The 18,914-nt window shown below is 36.8% G+C and overlaps 1 protein-coding gene across 4 annotated transcripts in view; it reads left to right on the forward strand.

Annotated features, from left to right (window-relative positions):
* The window catches only part of LOC106879982 (potassium voltage-gated channel subfamily KQT member 1), a 266,966-nt gene that overhangs the window by 228,183 nt on the left and 19,869 nt on the right, over positions 1-18,914 (forward strand). For 2 of the 4 annotated variants that reach the window (XM_052975495.2, XM_089338861.1), the window contains 4 exons: positions 3,908-3,983; positions 8,320-8,414; positions 11,625-11,724; positions 16,243-17,007. In XM_052975495.2, the coding sequence (XP_052831455.1) occupies positions 3,908-3,983; positions 8,320-8,414; positions 11,625-11,724; positions 16,243-16,380 (409 nt within the window). In that variant the 3' untranslated portion in view covers positions 16,381-17,007. Of the gene's footprint in view, positions 1-3,907; positions 3,984-8,319; positions 8,415-11,624; positions 11,725-16,242; positions 17,008-18,914 lie in introns of those variants that run through there. The other 2 variants (XM_089338860.1, XM_089338859.1) reach the window with 1 other exon arrangement.

Below are 18,914 nucleotides of genomic sequence, written 5' to 3' on the forward strand. Positions count from 1 at the left end.
ATCACACAGGTAATCATGATGGCATGCACTGCTCTCTCACTCAATAATAATAATAATAATAATAGAAATAATGATCCTTTCTATGAGAAGCACAAGTCCTGAAATTTTGGGGGAGGGGATCCCAATGTCTCAATGGTACTCAATTTATCGACCTCAAAAGGATGAAAGGCAAAGTCGATCTCAGTGGAATTTGAACTCAAACGTAGCAACAGACAAAATACTGCCAAGCATTTCACTTGGCATGCTAACCATTCTTGCCAGTTGACCACCTTCAATAATAATGATAATGATAATGATAATAATAATAATAATAATAATAATAATAATAATAATAATAATAATAAATGATAATAATAATTATAATAATCACACACACACACACACACACACACACACACACACACACACACACACACACACACACACACACACAAGCACTCACAAATATAAATATATGTACGTAAGTGAGTGAGCAAACGAAAGAAAGTAGCATTCAAACACATTTGGTTGGAGATACATCATCATCATCATCATCATTATAGTTTAATGTCTGCTTTCCATGCTAGCATGGGTTGGATGATTTGACTGAGGACTGGCAAACCAGATGGCTGCACCAGTCTCCAATTTGATCTGGCAGTGTTTCTACAGCTGGATGCTCTTCCTAACGCCAACCCCTCCAAGAGTGTAGTGGGTGCTTTTACGTGCCACTGGCACAAGGGCCAGTCAGGCGGTATTGGCAACGGCCACGCTCAAAATGGTGTATTTTACATGCCACCTGCACAGGAGCCAGTCCATCGGCACTGACAACGACCTCAAATGTTTTTTCACGTGCCACCGGCACAAGTGCCAGTAAAGCGACACTGGTAATGATCACTCTCAAATGGTGTAATTTATGTGCCACTGGCACGGTTGCCAAACAGCTGCTCTGGCAATGATCACGCTCGGTGCCAGTCATCGAATTTTGTTCAGTTATGATTTTGATTTCACTTGCCCCAACAGGTCTTCACAAACAGAGTTTAGTGTCCAATGAAGGAAAGGTTGGCATGGGTGCCAGTTGTTGAATTTGGTTCAATTTCGATTTCACTGGCCCCAACAGGTCTTCACAAGCAGAGTTTAGTGTCTAATGAAGGAAAGGTATGCATAAGTGGGCTGGCTACACCCCTGGCAGAGGCCACAGATTATGGTCTCACTTGGCTTGCCGGGTCTTCTCATGTACTGCATATTTCCAAGGTCTCAGTCAGTAGTCATTGCTTCAGTGAGGCCTAATGCTCAAAGGTCGTGCTTCACCACCTCATTCCTGGGTCTACCTCTTCCACAGGTTCCCTCAACTGCTAGGGTGTGGCATTTTTTCACACAGCTATCCTCATCCATTCTCGCCACATGACCATACCATCCCACATGACAATCGTCTCTCTTGCACACCACAACTGATGTTTCTTACACTCCATCGGAGCATACTGGCTTCATTCCTTGCGAGCTTACACATGTCCTCAGCATTCATGGCCCATGTTTCACTGCCACGTAGCATGGCTGTTCGTACACATGCATCATACAGTCTGCCTTTTACTCTGAGCGAGAGGCCCTTTGTCACCAGCAGAAGTAAGAGCTCTCTGAACTTTGCCCAGGTTATTCTTATTCTAGCAGCTACACTTTCAGCACACCCTCCCCCGCTACAAACTTGGTCACCTAGGTAACGGAAGCTATCAACTACTTCTAGTTTTTCTCCCTGGAATGTGGCGGAAGTTGTTTTCTGCACATTCTCAGTGTTTATTGCTCCTGAACATCTGCCACATACAAAAACCGTCTTCCTCGCTAGACTTCCTTTGATATTGCTGCACCTCTTATGTGTCCATAGCTTACACTGGGTACATCTTATAGTGTTTGTACCTACGCCTTTTCTACAGATTGAGCAGGGCCATCTACCTGAAGGGGTTTGTATTTTATCTACCTTCCTACTTATTAGGACTTTGGTTTTATCTAGGTTGACTCTAAGGCCCTTCGATTCTAGTCCTTGCTTCCACACCTGAAACTTCTCCTCTAGTTCTGATAGTGACTCAGCAATTAGCACAAGGTCATCAGCATAGAGGAGCTCCCAGGGGCATCCTGTCTTGAATTCCTCTGTTATTGCCTGGAGGACTATGATAAATAGGAGGGGACTGAGGACTGAACCTTGGTGGATCCCTACCTCTACCCAGAATTCTTCACTGTACTCGTTGCCAACCCTCACCTTACTGACAGTGTCCATGTACATGGCTTGCACAGCTCTCACTAACCAGTCATCTATCCCTAGTTTCCTCATTGACCACCAGATAAGGGAATGGGGAACCCTGTCGAAGGCTTTCCCCATGTCAACGAAGGCCAGGTATCTTTGGCTAGGTATTTCTCCTGCAGCTGTTTTACCAGAAATATAGCATCAGCGGTGCTTTTCCCTGGCATGAACCCAAACTACATCTCATCTAAACTGACTCTCTCCTTAATTAGTTGGGCTATGACCCTCTCCATGACTTTCATTACCTGATCCAACAACTTGATACCTCTGTAATTGTTTGTGTCTAAAGCATCACCTTTACCTTTGTAGCAGTTGACTATGGTGCTGCTACACCAGTCGTTGGGTATGACTCCTTCATGTATCACCTGGTTAACAATACGGGTGACTAGGCTATAGCCGACACTGCCAGATATTTTGAGCATCTCTACAGTGATTCCTGATGGGCCGGTGGCCTTCCCTGTCTTCATACTTTTAATTGCTTTATCTACCATGGTACTGTCAACTCGGATAGCTGGTCCCTCTGTTGGGTCGGCATTCGGCAGACTCTCTTTCTCCCATTCATTTTCTTTATTGAGCAACCTTTCATAATGGCGTCTCCAAACCTCTCTCTTTGCAGCCACATTTAGTGCAAGTGAACCATCATCCATGCTGACACATTTCTCTCCTGCGACATCACGAAATGACATGGCAAAAATGAAACAATGAGTTAATATGTACATCTATGCCAACAAGACAAAAGGCATATATGAGATGAACATTTCTATGCAAACAAGACTTCTTACAAGCACAATCATCAAAACATACAAGAAAACAAACAGCTCTACATACAACAACGTAAACACTGAAGTAAAAGAGTTGGTTACCCTTCTGAATATAGAGGAGTGTGTGAATTACCTTGCCACGCCTCCCCCATATATCCCTCTTAAGGATCTTAATCCTTTCTAATCCTAAATGCAAGCTGATTAAACACTTTAAGAGCAAAATAGGCAAAGTAAGCAAGTGTATTCTCCACACTATTAATTCTGATTTTAGAAGGGCTACAAGGTTAAGCCAATGTGATTATAACACCACAGTAATCGACCAGTTCTATATCATTGAGTATAAAGCAATCTGCAGATTTATCCATAATATGGACTAAACAGAACGAGAGGAGACACATGGGATAAAGTGTTGCTGAAGAGGTCACAGGATGTGTGATGAAAGAGCTTAGACAAGGGACACTAAAATAGTAATAATAATAATAATAATAATAATAATAATAATAATAATAATAAAGCTGAAGTGACAACCAAGTATTTAGTGCGTGTGTTTAACTGGCAAAAATATGACCATCTCCAAATATAACATCTGTTTCAACATAGGATTTCACATCAAGAATTTTGCCAAACAAATACATAAACATATACATGTGTGTGTGTGTGTGTGTGTGTGTGTGTGTGTGTGTGTGTGTGTTTATACATAATACACACACATATATAAGAAGTAAAAGAAAAGGTGAAGTTGCAGGTATTTATTTTTATTTATCATGTATCACTTCTACTTACATAAAACATTATTTGTGTGTGCAACAATATTTTCTGTATATTTCATGTAACTACATTTGGCTCCTTTTTCATTAACTTTCTCAAATATTTGCAGCTTGACGGAACGCCATAAAGTTGCTATCCGTGTGATACGAAAAATAAAATATTTTGTTTCTCGTAGGAAACTTCTGGTGAGTACTACACTTTGATATTGACAGAAAGTAAAATGAGATAAGATATGGGAAATATTAAAACACTGTTTTCTTTAAATGCAGGGGGAAAAAAGCAGTAATTAAAAGGTTCATGTTCAGTAATTGCAAAATGCTGGGTAAAGTTTCCAATTTCATTTATCTGAATTAGTAAGAAGCTTATGATTTTTATATAACCATAGACTGCATACTAACATAAGATCAATCTTTGGGTAAATTGTGATAAATACACACTCACATACAAACACACAAACATGCATATATATGTATGTAAATGCATATTTATATGTGCATATATATATGTGTGTGTGTGTGTGTGTGTATGTGTGTGTGTGTGTGTGTGTTGTGTGTGTACATACACAGGTGGTTTTGGATGAATTTGAAAATCTCATCCAAAAATAAAAGCATTTTCAAAAATCAAAAAATATCAACTATATTATGGCTGGGAGACAACATTTTACTCAAAGTAGTCATCCTCAGCTTCCACAATGTCCTCAAAACAACTCTAGAGTCATGTGCATCCATTCCTCAATGTACCCCTGTGAATATATTCAATCACCTCCTTGATTTTGGCTACCAGCTTGGCCTTGGTGTTGCAGGCAGAGCAGCTAGTGTCTTTCTCAACTACACACTACACATGTTATTCCTTGGGATTACAATTGGGGAAATTAGGAGGCCAGAAATTGGGGCTGGTGAAGTCATAAAAATTCTCTGACAACCACTTCTGACTCTTTCTGGAGGTATGGTAAAGAGTTGACTCCTACTGCCACACATATGGCATTCCAGCAGCAACCCTCTCCAGCTAGGGATTGGCCATTCTCCAGCAATCTGAATTGACTGTAAGGCTCTATTCAAAGATGTGAGTCAGCATGATGTCACCCTCACTAGACACGCACCCAAAGACCACCACAGTTTGGAGGAACTTGGTTTTCACGATCTCCATGTCACATCTTACAGCTTTTACAGTGCTCATAGAACAATGAGCAGCAGACATGATGTTGGTGTTTTGATGCCAGTGTGAACCATCATGATACTGGCAACTCTTTTTCAATATACAGATGGCTTCCAGGCTTCCATTTCAGCTAACTTTTTCTCAACTACGACTGTAATCTTTATGCTCCCCAACACCAATGACTGTTTACCAATACATCAAGCTGCTCCTGAGGAGAGGAAGTATAAAAACCATCAAATTTAGCCTGAATACCCTGTGCCTACTTCTTCATCCATTCCTCCATCCATCCATCCATCCACTTTTCTGTCCTTCCTTCTTTCTTTCCTCCCTTCTTTTCTAAGGGAATGAGAATGGGTCCCAATTACAAGAAAGCCTGTCCATCAGTTATGTTGTGGCCTGAATATTCTCATAGTTCACCTGTAATTCCTCTTGAGTTATACAATCCATACATTGATGACTGTATTGATGTGACTCCACTTTCCACAAAGAACCTAACTTCTTCCTTTCTTTTGTCCAGTCCTTCTGCTCCCACCCTTGAATTCTCCTGATAGCTCCAACACATCTGTTAACTTCTTTGATATTCCGATTTACCACTCTTCCCTTACTACAAGCCTACAATCACCTTTTCCTACCTCAACTTCACCTCCTCCCATCCACAATAAACTGCCTATCCCTTACTCTCAATTCCTCTGCTCTCTAGTGATGACCATGTCTTCAAGACACGGTCCCAACACATGGCTTGCCACTTCACCCACCAAAGATACCCTACCATTGTAATCCAAGCTGCTTTCACTTGCACTCTGTTGACTGTACATCAGTCCTCTTTCCTAATGCTCATCCCACCCTTCTCTGCCTCCTCTTCCCCTTACCTGCCATCCCTCCAACCTATCTCTCCAATGCACTATTTTACACACTTTCAACATACTTCAATCCAACTCCACCACTTCCGACATCTTTCCCAATCCACCCACCCTCTCCTTTAAATGTGCCTACATAACTTACTGGTTACTCTGGTAGTATGCTTTTGAAACACCCACCTCCACTACTAATTGGGTCACTTAGGAAACAAAAACTGTCAACTACTTCAACAATACTATCTGGGTATTTCATAGATTCTATTGCCATTCAGCTCTCATTGCTTACTGCCACTGTGTGAAACTATGATGAACAGAAGGAGCTGAGGACTGAGCTCTGATGGACACAAAAATTGCTGCTGAATTTATTGCTGATGCTCATCTTGCTGACTGCACTTCTGTGTATGGTTTGCATGGCTCACATGTGCCATTTGTCTAACTATCTAACTATAGCTCCACTAGCAAATAAGCAGATTACATTGCATCAAAGTTGTCAAAGATAATGTTAACAATGATAATATCTTTCTTCAAGTGTTTACATTTGAATTTTACTCATATATATATATATATATGTATATATATACATGTAAGTAGACACACATTTATATAGCTATTTATGTATATATAATATATAAGTGTATATTATAAATGCACACACACACATGTAGTGGCTGTCAACTCATAGATAAGTATGGACATTGCTCACAAATTATCCTAGAAGTTAAAGATAAAGGTTATCAGCAATGCTCATGCTGAAATTTAGAGTCAGCTAACAAACCTACCCGACCTGTGGATGGTTTAAGTTGCTTTGATGGTATTTTTGTCACCAAATAATTGAACTACAAAGAAAGTTTATGCGTAGCACAGCAATCTATGTTTCCAATTAACCTAGGAACAGAAAACCAAATTAAAGGCTGGTTCTTGTGGAGGTCGTTGCACTTTAATGATCATAGAACATATAAGTTTGTGAGCGATACAAAGTAGAGCTACTGAAGTGTTTCGGGAGTAGATTACAGATAATGACTACAAAACATAGTTGTTTTACATGAAAGTGAAATTTCTTGTCAGAAACAGCCACATAAATGGTGTTAAGAAATTGTAGGAAGACATTGAAACTTCCCCTCTGGGAGTTTATTTTATTCAACTGCAAAGGAAGCTATTTTTTCAGAGAGAAGTATGATTGGTATGTTAAAAAATGGCAATAGAATATCTACTTGAAAAATTAGAGTTAAAGGAATGTATTTGCTACGTCCTTACAGTGTACAACCACTCTGAAATTGACTTCAGGTAACGAGAAATGAAGACATGAAAAGTTTGACTTCAGTTCATGAATACTGCTTTGAATCTTTAGCAGTTTGCAGTGAAAAGATGTTGCATTCAAAATATCATAATGGATAGGTAAATAAGCATCCTTAAAGTGAAACAGCACATTGGTAGGTAAACAAATGTATCAACACATAGAAGAGAGGGAAGGGAAAAATCACCTTTCAAGCAACTCAGAATAAGTAAAGGTAAGCTTGCCAAAGTTTAATGCAGCTTAAATATGGAGATTAAGATTGTTTGGTATTGGATATTCATTGCATACAGTGTTCCTAGTCAACTTAATCACCGCTGCAGGTGGACAGTCGAAATAAATGAATAAACAAAATCCTTTCACTTTTATAGTATTCTCTAACCAAGTAATGATACACAATTACAAGATATAAATAAATAATAAATGAAAAAGGCTTACTGATTTTGGAGTGATGCTGTAGTGCTGGAGCTGAAGAAGAGACAATCATGATAGAGTTTATGGAGAGCAGTGCCAGGAAGGGGTTGTACAGGCTACATCGCAAACAAAAAATAAGGTTTTCCAATATGTCAAGCAAAAATTTTCATCTAAGAAACTGAAAGACAAAGTAAAATTCTTAATTTAGTTATTAGAAAAAGACTAAGTAACAGTAGCAGTCTTAATTAGTTATACTAACTTACCTTATGATGTGGTTGTGTGATAAGGAGCTTACTTCCCAACCACATAATTCCAAATTCAGTCCCAGTGCATGGCACCTTGGGCAAATGTCTTCTACTATAGCCTCAGACTAACTAAAACCTTGTGAGTGGATTTGGTCAAAGGAAACTGAAAGAAGCCTGTTGTTTGTGTGTGTGTGTGTGTGTGTGTGTGTATCTTTCTGTTTGTTCCCCCATCACCACTTGACAACTGGTGTTGGTGCGTTTACATCCCTGTAACTTATCAGTTCATCAAAAGGGACTGATAAAATAAGCACCTGGCTATAGAAATAAGTCCTGGAATCAATTTGTTTGACTAAAACAAAGTTTAGTTGAACAAAGGCAGTGCTCCAGCATGGCTGCAGTCAAATGACTGAAACAAGTAAAAGAGTAAAAGAACAAAATACTTTTCAGAAATATAATAATGTAGATATAAAAGACTAAAACATCTCAAGATGTGCCCCAGTATGACCACAACCAAAGGACAGATATGAATGAAGAAATTTACAAATTTCTATTATTGTAGCAAGCCAGAAAACCATATGATGTTCGAGATGTTATTGAACAATATTCACAAGGCCATCTTAATATGATGGTGAGAATAAAAGAATTACAGCGGAGGTGAGTATTTCTCTTCATAAACTCAGTTTTCTGGTTTGCACCCCACACCATGACATGCCCTTTCTTTCTTTCTTTTTTTTTCTTTTTTCTTAGCTTTTAAGTTACATACAGGATTGTTTCATTGCTCATGTTGCTTTTGCAAACCAGTAGCATGGACATAATGGCTAGCATATATTCAAGAATAATCTCATAGGCCCAGTACATCTTATGTGTGTATATATATATATATGTGTGTGTGTGTGTGTGTGTTTGTATATATATATATATATATTTATATACACATATGTGTGTGTGTGTGTGCGTGAGATTGAAAATGTTAAAAGGTTTCACACAAGAAAATTTATTGTAAAAACCAAAGAAAATGTTTGGAGGATTTTAACACAAATAATAGGAAGAAAATGTTCACATTTTTGTTTCAAAATATGCCACAAATTTCAAATTTTTTAAGCCATTTTAGTCATGCAATAAGAGAAAGGGGAATATATTGAATTAAATTAATGTTTTTTGATAGTAGTTTTGAAATCTCATGTTTTCCTTACAAAATCTATGTTATAGTTGTTGCTGGTAATAGTAGTAGTAACAGTTATAACAATAGCAGTTGTCTTTTGTTCCTTTGTATTGATTATGTGGTTGCAGTAGTAGTAGCAGCAATAGTAATGACCGTAGTAGTAGAATCTCCTACATGTTGAAACCAACCATCAAGAGAAGGTCACTGTCAATTGTAAACGAGGTAGTGTGTAAAATGGTTCATATAATTGACCTCTCTGTTCATCTGGTAGGCCCAGTTGAGGAGCATAAGTAGAAATAATAGTTGCTATCCCACTTTGCAAAATTGGTCTAAGTTAAAGATCCTATCACACACTCTGACTACCATGACTGCCTTATCAACCCATTTCTCAACAAGAAGTATACCCATACCGTCAACCCCATTACTATTGCCTACCCAGAATATTTTATACCTATGTTTTTTGACTGTGAGGAACCTGGTAGAAGCTCCCCTCCACCTTACCTCTTGGCTACAATGCACATCTACATCCTTCCTTCAAGCATCTCAATAATCTCACCAGGCCTACCTTTCAATGTGCTTATATTGAGTGTGCCAACTCTGAAGGTGAAGAAGGATGGTAAGAGGAAACACAAGTATAGCGGACAGCATTCTGCATCTGAAAAGAAGGTTTGCATGGATGCTTGCCAGATGTATAGAAGTTCAAATAAATTTCATATATGTTTCAACCTGCATTTAATTTACCATCATTTATTCATTTCACACTTGCCATGTCTACCATGGGAAGAGTGTGTGGTATAGACCATTGCTTATACAAAGATAACATAGCACTGATAATTAACTGGCAAGTACACTTGTTTTATTTCCAATGTGAGCAAGCTAGCTATGCCTTATTCACATTGTAGTACTGTCGTTGCTAGTGGGCTAATTTTGGCTGGAGGATGGGGATGGAAAAGAACATTCTGTACAAGTTTCAGAATAAGGGAGGCAAGATAAAGCATTCAACAAGCTAAGAAAAGAAATTGCTAAAAGTGAATCTGCTAAACTAAAAGTGGAACTACTATGATAAAAATGAAACTTCTAGTATAAAAATGAGAATAAAACTATGCATGCTTCCAGGTTCAGTCCCACTGCATGGAACCTTGGGAAAATGTTTTCTACTATTACCATGGGCTGACCAAAGGCTTGTGAGTGGATTTGGTAGACAGAAACTGAAAGGAGCCCTTCGTGTGTGTGTGTGTGAGTGTGTGTGCACGCGCGTGTGTGTGTGTGTATTTGTTCCCCACCACCACTTGACAACTGGTGTTGATGTGTTTCATTTTTGTAACTTAGTGGTTTTTGTCCCTGTATTTGTGGGCACTTAATTATCAGTATATTACTCTCTTCTAGGCAAATAAAATGTTTTATTTTTTTCAGATACCCCTTGGTTGATAAAATGCTAACACAAAAAATGATAATTCATACAGTCATTGTTGCCATTCTGTCAGAACTGAGTGATTTAAAATTTGCCAACTTTCTAAAGTTTGGCTGGAATTGGAAGCTTCTGGTGGAAATATTTCAACTGTATCAAAGAGAACAAAATGTTCAGGCACCATAAGAATGCCACACTTCCTCCAATGGGTTCAAAACATTATTGATGGTGATCAAAGAAAATCAGTGAGGAGTTGTTGGAGTAGACTATCAGAACTGTGATGCATGAGGACATTTGCTGAAAGTTGTATTTACTAAAGAGGGGCGAATTCAATCTGCAGTTGATTCTGTAAAGGTAACAAGAAGGGCATCCACACATAATAACTATGCCAGAAAGATAAACATAGCATACACAACAGAGAATGGAAATTTACTTTGTTGCTATGTGTATGTCAGATGATGCATCTAATGTATGTTGATATGGAAAAAAAACTCACATAAAATGATGAGGATATTGATAACTTTTGAAGCTTCTATGCCGAGTTGTTAGACTGTAGGACAAAATGCCTTGTTCATATTTATTGGGTTCTCTGTGCTCAAAGCTCAAATTACCAAGATCAACTTTGTTTTTCATCTTTTCAATGTGAATGAAGTATAGTACTAGTCCAAGCAGGACTATTAGGGTTTCAAATGAGATGCCTTGTGGCATAACACTAAGTGACTACTATAAGCAGTAGCAACAGAGTAAACATGATAAGTGTATTGTTATCTTGCAGTGCTACATTCATCCCTCCACTTGTACGGTTTGGACAAAGTTAGCTCAGCTAAACTGGCTTTTCTTAAAGACTCTGTTGGAAGATGTCTTCAGTAATGTTTCACAGTTTTAATGATATATGCAACCTATGTTTTCTCAATAGTCACGACTCTTAGAATCATTAGGGAGTCTGAGAGCTCTGTAATCTACCCTGAGTTGTTGTTTGCATGCTAAACAGCTCTCAAATAACTCATTCCATCAAGCAACAAATATGTAAACAGCAACAGGATGGTATAATTGTTCTTAAGCAGAGTTGTTAGCTGAAGGTAGATTTCATCAACAACTAGATAAATTATAGAAGAGAAAGAGGTGTATTGACAATGAAACAAAATGATTGGTTTGCACAGATTTATTTTGGATATGGAATGATATATTTTTTAATTTTATTATCAAAACCTTGTAGGAAAAATTTCCCTATAAAAGCAGTGGCAGACAGAATTAGAATCTCTTTCATGTATTTATTTTTACCTTTTATTTATAGGCTTGACCAAATTCTTGGGAAACCTTCAACTTTGTACCATAATTCACGAGACAGAGACAAAATGACAATTTGTGCACGCATTGTAAGAGTAGAAAATCAGGTATGTAATATTATGCATTTTGTTTGTATATCTTTGTCCACACACATGCGTGCATGCACACACACACACACACACACGCATGCACACACACACACACATTAGTTCAAAGGATTTATTAAGAATCATGGCACATCAATGTGAAAGACACCACCAATTGGCTAGACAGAGCAGACAGTGAAATAATCTGTCATCATAGGCATCAATTATACTGACTGCATACTGTTGTTAGGTAATTCTCAATTCCACTTATTTACCTATGATCCAATTCCTCAGCAAATTCTTGCTCTGGTGTAAGTATAAATAATAACTGACAAATGGAAGTTTAAATTCATGACAATTGTTTATTTAATGTAGTCATAACAGATTACATTATGTTACATTATTTAAACTTAGCCATTCATGACATAACCTATTAATTTAAGCTAGTGGACTTTTAAAGTCTGGAATAGAATATATAAACTATTGGGTGTGTTGAAAAGCTGTCAGTCAACTAAGGCACAAATTAAGGAAGAGAAGAAATAATACATAATTTAAATTGATTTATTCTCTGACTCAGAGATGGTAGAAAGAAGTTAACATCATTACAGAACAGACAAAACAGTGTAAAGGTTTCCATTAATCCCTCATCATAAAATAAAGCAAACATTTTGGTCTGTTTGACAGAGACATATTCATTTTATTCATCATCATCGTCATCGTCGTTTAACGTCTGCATTCCATGCTAGCATGGGTTGGACAATTTGACTGAGGACTGGTGAAACCGGATGGCAACACCAGGCTCCAATCTGATTTGGCAGAGTTTCTACGGCTGGATGCCCTTCCTAACGCCAACCACTCAGAGAGTGTAGTGGGTGCTTTTATGTGTCACCCGCATCATATATATAAAATACAAACTGACATTTACATTCACACTCTCATATACCCACATCTATGCACTTGAACCACACTCATACACACACATATTCACAGATCCATACACATAAATATATGCACAGACTGTTGTAAATTATTGACAATACAAAAAGTAAATTATCTCTAATGATACCACTGTTGTTAGGAGTGTTTGCTTTGATTATATTTCCTTGTTAGGTATGTTATTGGTAGCATCTTGCTATAGAGGAGATAAGGGTACTTGTATCAGGTTCATGATGTGTATGTTCTATGGAAGGACAAAACAGTCAAAGGGGTTGAGCTTTTTACTTACGAGGAAGATGAAGTAAGGATAGGTTTCTGGTATTAATTGTGGTGGTACTGGGTAAGTTTTAGTAAAAGAATGTAACAAGAATGAGAGAGATAATATACTAAAGAGAAGCAATTTAACACAATGAGAAAGAAAACGTAGTATAGAAAAGCAATTTTAAACATTAAAATATTTATAGAATTGGATGAATGAACATATCAAAAATTAAAGAACAAAAGTGGTGCTTATTTTTTTATGGGCTGCTAAAGGAAGTAAAATCTGAAAGGATTTCACTTTTTGTATTGTCTATATTGTTTCTATAATGAAGTTGATTTCTATTTAAGAGTCAAATCTCAATCATTGGATTTTAAATAACAATTGTAAAAATTTACATGCTGAATTCTAGAAAAGTCTCATATACAGGATTATTCAAAAAGAATGAACCAATTTCATTATGCAATATTTTAATAAGGAAAAGCAATAGAAAACTCCAGCTAAGTCACAAGTATTTACTTACAGTCAACTTTCATTTCCTGTCTTACAAGTGTTCAATGTAGCCACCACCTGCAGCACGGGTAACATCAATGCGATAATAGAATTCCTCCCAGAAGCGTATCAGCATATCACAATCCACTGAGTTGATTGCTGTTGTTATTTGATTTTTAACATCATCGAGGTTAGTGGGTAATGGTAGAACAAAAACGCAACCCTTTACATATCCCCACAAAAAAAATAACACATTATGAAGTCTGGGGATCTCACAGTCCAAGCACAAAGAGCAAGGTATGGGCCCCTTTCCAACCAATCCATCACTGAGGCACTTTTTCATTTAGAAAAGCTTGAACCATCAGGTGCCAGTGAGGTGGTGCACCATCATGTTGAAAAATGAAGTCATGCGAATCTACTTGCAGTGAAGTGAAAAGCCAGTTTTGGAGTATATTGAGATAGGTTTGTCCTGTAAAGGTGTTTCCTTCAAAGAGAAAGGACCATAAACCTTGTCCTGAGACATAGCACAAAAGACGTTCACCTTAAGGGAATCTCTTTCATACTCAACAGTTTCATGCGGGTGCTCTGTTCCCCAAATACACACATTGTGACGACTGACTGTGCTGCTCAAGTGGAAAGTCACTTCATCACTAAAAATTAAACGTGAAATTAAGGTTTTGTCTTCTATCATCTCCAGCATTGATTTGCAAAATTCCATCTGCTTCCTCTTGTCATTGGTAAGTGCCTGAACAAGGTACAGTCTGTATGGTTTCAAATGTAGACATCTTAGCACATGCTAGATAGTGGATTGAGGGATCACAAGCTCATGGCTAGCTTGATTTGTAGACTTCCGTGGGCTCCCCTCAAATGCAGCACAGATTCTTACCACTTGTTTCTCTGAAACACGTGGTTGTACTGGACTTTTTCTTTTACACAGACACCCATTCTCTTGAAACTGTTGAACCCACTGTCGAATGTTCTTAGGAGAGGGCAGATTGATATCAAATTGCCTTTGAAAAGCACACTGCACTGTGACAATCGAATTTGTTTTTGCGAACTCAAGAACACAGAACACTTTTTGCTGAGGACACACCATTCTGAGTGTAAACAAACAATGAAAGTTGATGGAAAAATGATATGACTACAGCACCCCTATGGCAGCCATTCAAAACTTAGAAAACTCCACTGCTATCCACTAATCTCATTGACCTTAAACATCAAATAACAATAACAATCAACTCAGTGGATCATGATGTGCTGATACGTGTCTGGGAGGAATTCTCTTATCGCATTGATGTTGCCCGTGCAGCAGGTGGTGGCCACATTGAACACTTGTAAGACAGGAAATAAAAGTTGATTGTGAGTAAATATTTGTGACTTCACTGGAGTTTTCTATTGCTTTCCTTTATTAAAATATTGCGTATTGAAATTGGTTCATTCTTTTTGAATAACCCTGTATTCTTACAGTAGCACTTGTATATTGAATTTACAGAATATGAAATAGACTCTCTCTTTTCTGGAAACTCCAGTTTTCTACTTATTAATTAATTATATAGTCAGTAACATAACCAAGTGGGCTAATGACCATGAATGCAAATATAAATTTATGTTTGGAATTTTGAAGATGTTGCCCACAAATAATTTATTTCTTGCATCTGACATCTGCATCAGTACACTTTGCTTTCTATTCCAAACAGATCTAGCTTGTATTTTTGATGTTCAACCCTAACTCATCCTTCATAGAAACTAATGATCAACTAGAGTCATTTATTGCTTCTTCTGGAATAGTGTAGGGTGTTGTTTAGGGGAGATTTAGTTGATTTTTCAAAGTGGTTGAAATATTATGTAGAGGCTCCCTCAGTTTGTATTTGGAAATTTGGAAATTTGGAAATATTTCTCACATTTGTCTCAACATAGCTCTTCCCGTGGATAATATTGCACATTGTTTTAGTTGCAACACTAAGTCACATAAGTAGGCAATACTTTTGTGATAGTTGCTGAATATGTATATATATTTAATATCTTCCACAGATGCGTAACATAATCAGCATTTCAGACAATGTTTCTTTTATTGCTCAAGTATTTAGTAACTGTCTCTTAATGTTAGATTGTAAAAGTAAAACCTTCAAGACCTGACCAATATGGCCATTATTCTCAAATTTGTTGAAAACATTTCTATTCATAACCTTTTGTTGTTGGAGTAGATTCATACAACAATTATAAGGCTGAAATTGTATCTCTTGTGTTCATCCAGGACTCATAAAGTGTTGTTTTCTTTACTTTTGAGCACTACCATAGGTTGACGTCTTTTTGTTGCTGCAATTGTTTAGCATCAATTGTATACCATCTGAATGTTAGCATACAACACAAGAAGATTGTCTGGGTTTAAGGGTTTAAGTTTCTTCACCCATTTTTTCTCCTGTAGCAGAATCTGTCAACATTGCCAATTTTGTGAAATATTTTAGTTGATGTGAAGATATTGTAGTTTTAATATTAATGAAATGTATTTCATCTATAGTTCACTCAAGTATTGCAAATATTGGTACCAGTACTGCTACTACAAATGCATTGTGGATTATTATTGCATAAAAGGAAAATTCCAACAGCATATTTTTAAAAGTCTGGTGACATTGCCATTATTTCCAGTATTACGATACTTTTGATGACTATTCATATATTTATATTACTCATTGTGTAAAAACAGCTTTCCATTTTAACTATCAAGTATGAATATTTTCTCCAGCCCAAATTTATTCATTTATCAGCTGAAAATGTTATAAAATCTAGTCTTGATATTACTTAAGTTGATTTAAAGTCTTTTAATTCTTCTTTATTTTGGGGTTTCCATCTAGATGGTACAAATGGATCAGAAACTGGATAATGTTGTTGAAATGCTGAGAAACTTGATGAAACATTTAACAAGTGAGAGAGAAGGAAAACCATGGCATTTCTCTTCCCAAGACAATGAAGAACCTGTGGAAAAAGTATGAGCAATTATCAATAACTTTTTCTGAACTTCATCAAATTCAGCATCAATATAAAAACAACTACAACAAAAACATCAAAAATAATAACCATAATAATTAAAAACAACAATGTAGTGATTTCAACAAAAATATTTCAGGAACATTAAAATGATATTACAATAATGTAACTCAGTGAGGAGACACATATTAGCTCCTACACAAACATATGCTTAAATTCCAGCATATACACATAGGGTCCTATATGTGAGGCACTATTTAACATTACGCTGTTATGACAAATCTGGAAGAATTTTTGGATATATGGCATTCCTTATATATTAGATACATGATTCATGTATCTAATATATAAGGAAGCATTGAAGCATTAATATAATGTTAAATGCTATATTGATTGTCGACAACTGTAATGTGTATGCATGTGTGTGTCTGTGTGCCAATGTAAATATATGAATACATGCAGATATATATATTAATGAACATGTGTATGACAATATATGTATACATATATGCATATAGGTATGTGTGTGTACACACATATATATAATGCATTTATAAGGCATTTTTTAAACATCTGTAATATACTTCCTTCATTACATGACAACTGGATGTAATAAAGATTTCATTTCATCATTCTGTATTAGTCCCTCCAGTAGCCATTATGCAACCAGGCAATGAACACTTTTTTTACACACTTACACACTCACACACACACACACGCGCGCATCTTAAAAATATGCATGTTTATGTATGTATATGTGTATGTATGTATGAATGTATGTTTGTGAGTGTCTTTATATATATATGAATATTATGAATATATCATATCTGTGTGTTTATATGTGTATGTGTATCTCCATATATATGTCATCATTTTTATATCTCCTTTCCATGCTGCTTTCATAGACTGTTGCTCATACATTTCACTTGATTTCTGTAGCAGGATGGTCTTCCTATCACAAACCATTTTACCAAGTGTATTGGGTGCATTCTCTTGTGGTACCAAGACTGAAGATTTTGAATAAATGGTCACATAACACTATACATTTTCTGCTCAGTAGCCAACCACTTTACCATATGCAGTAGGTGCACTTTTTCTGGCACTAGTTGCAGACAAATTGTTCTAGTTGCTAGTGATACTTTTGAGGCAGCACAATTTATTGACATTCTGTGGTGGAACTGGTACAGGAGATGCTTTGTTCACAGGACAGATTAGAGAGTATTCTGAGTGTTGTGTGGGCTAAGACATGGAGACCAGAGAGGGGGAAATAGGGGAGAGCAGTAATACCAATTGCGAGGGCTGAGGTGTATAAATATGTGTGTGTGTGTGTGTGTGTGTGTGTGTGTGTGTGTGTGTGTGTGTGTGTGTGTGTGTGTGCATACATATACTCTTTACTCTTTTACTTGTTTCAGTCATTTGACTGCTGCCATGCTGGAGCACCACCTTTAGTCGAGCAAATCGACCCCAGGACTTATTCTTTGTAAGCTTAGTACTAATTCTATCAGTCTTTTGACAAACAGCTAAGTTATGGGGACGTAAACACACCAGCATCGGTTGTCAAACGATGTTGGGGGGACAAACACACACACACATATATATACATATATACGACAGGCTTCTTTCAGTTTCCATCTACCAAATCCACTCACAAGGCATTGGTCGGTCCGAGTCTATAGTAGAGTGACACAGTGGGACTGAACCTGAAACCATGTAGTTGGTAAGCAAGCTACTTACTACACAGCCACTCCTGCACCTATGTATATTTCTGTATATATGTGTGTGTAATGTAAATAATATATATATACATACATATATATATATATATATATATATATATATATATATGTGGGCAACACACATACACACATGTGTATATATATATATATACATATATATATATTTATATATATATATATATATATATATATATATATATATATATATATATATACACATATAAAAAAATGCTTCCTTCTTGAGCCATGCCAAGTTCATAAGGTCTGGTTTCAATGGTGTATATACTCCTTATACTCCTCACCTGGACAGAATGCCGGTGATTATTCATTTTCCCCAGCTAAGTGGACTGGAGCAACATGAAATGAAGTGCTTTGCTCAAGAACGCAACGCATCACCCAGTCCAAGAATCGAAATCACAATCTTCCAATCATGAATCCAGCACTCTGACCACTAAACCATGTGCCCCCACATATATACATATACAAACACATATATATAAATGTATACATATATATATATATAAATAAGATTCAGTTGAATGAAGTACTTAAATTGAGGCACCAAGCCAGTTGAGTATCATCCATGCAGCTCGAAGTAAGGTGAACAAAATGCAAATGAGTAACAAGAATGTCCAGGTATCAATACATTACAGCTGTTTCAAGTGACTCCATTTAATCGATCAATGCAAACATCACATCAATTTGAGAGAAACTGCTCTCCTCAGACGCAGATGATCATATAGATTTCCAACATAAAGGATAAGCCATTTTTAGCATTTATAGCAAATTTATATCAGTACTAG

Source organism: Octopus bimaculoides, chromosome 21 (assembly GCF_046866305.1).
Source record: "Octopus bimaculoides isolate indiv1 chromosome 21, ASM4686630v1, whole genome shotgun sequence".
NCBI classification, from domain to species: domain Eukaryota; kingdom Metazoa; phylum Mollusca; class Cephalopoda; order Octopoda; family Octopodidae; genus Octopus; species Octopus bimaculoides.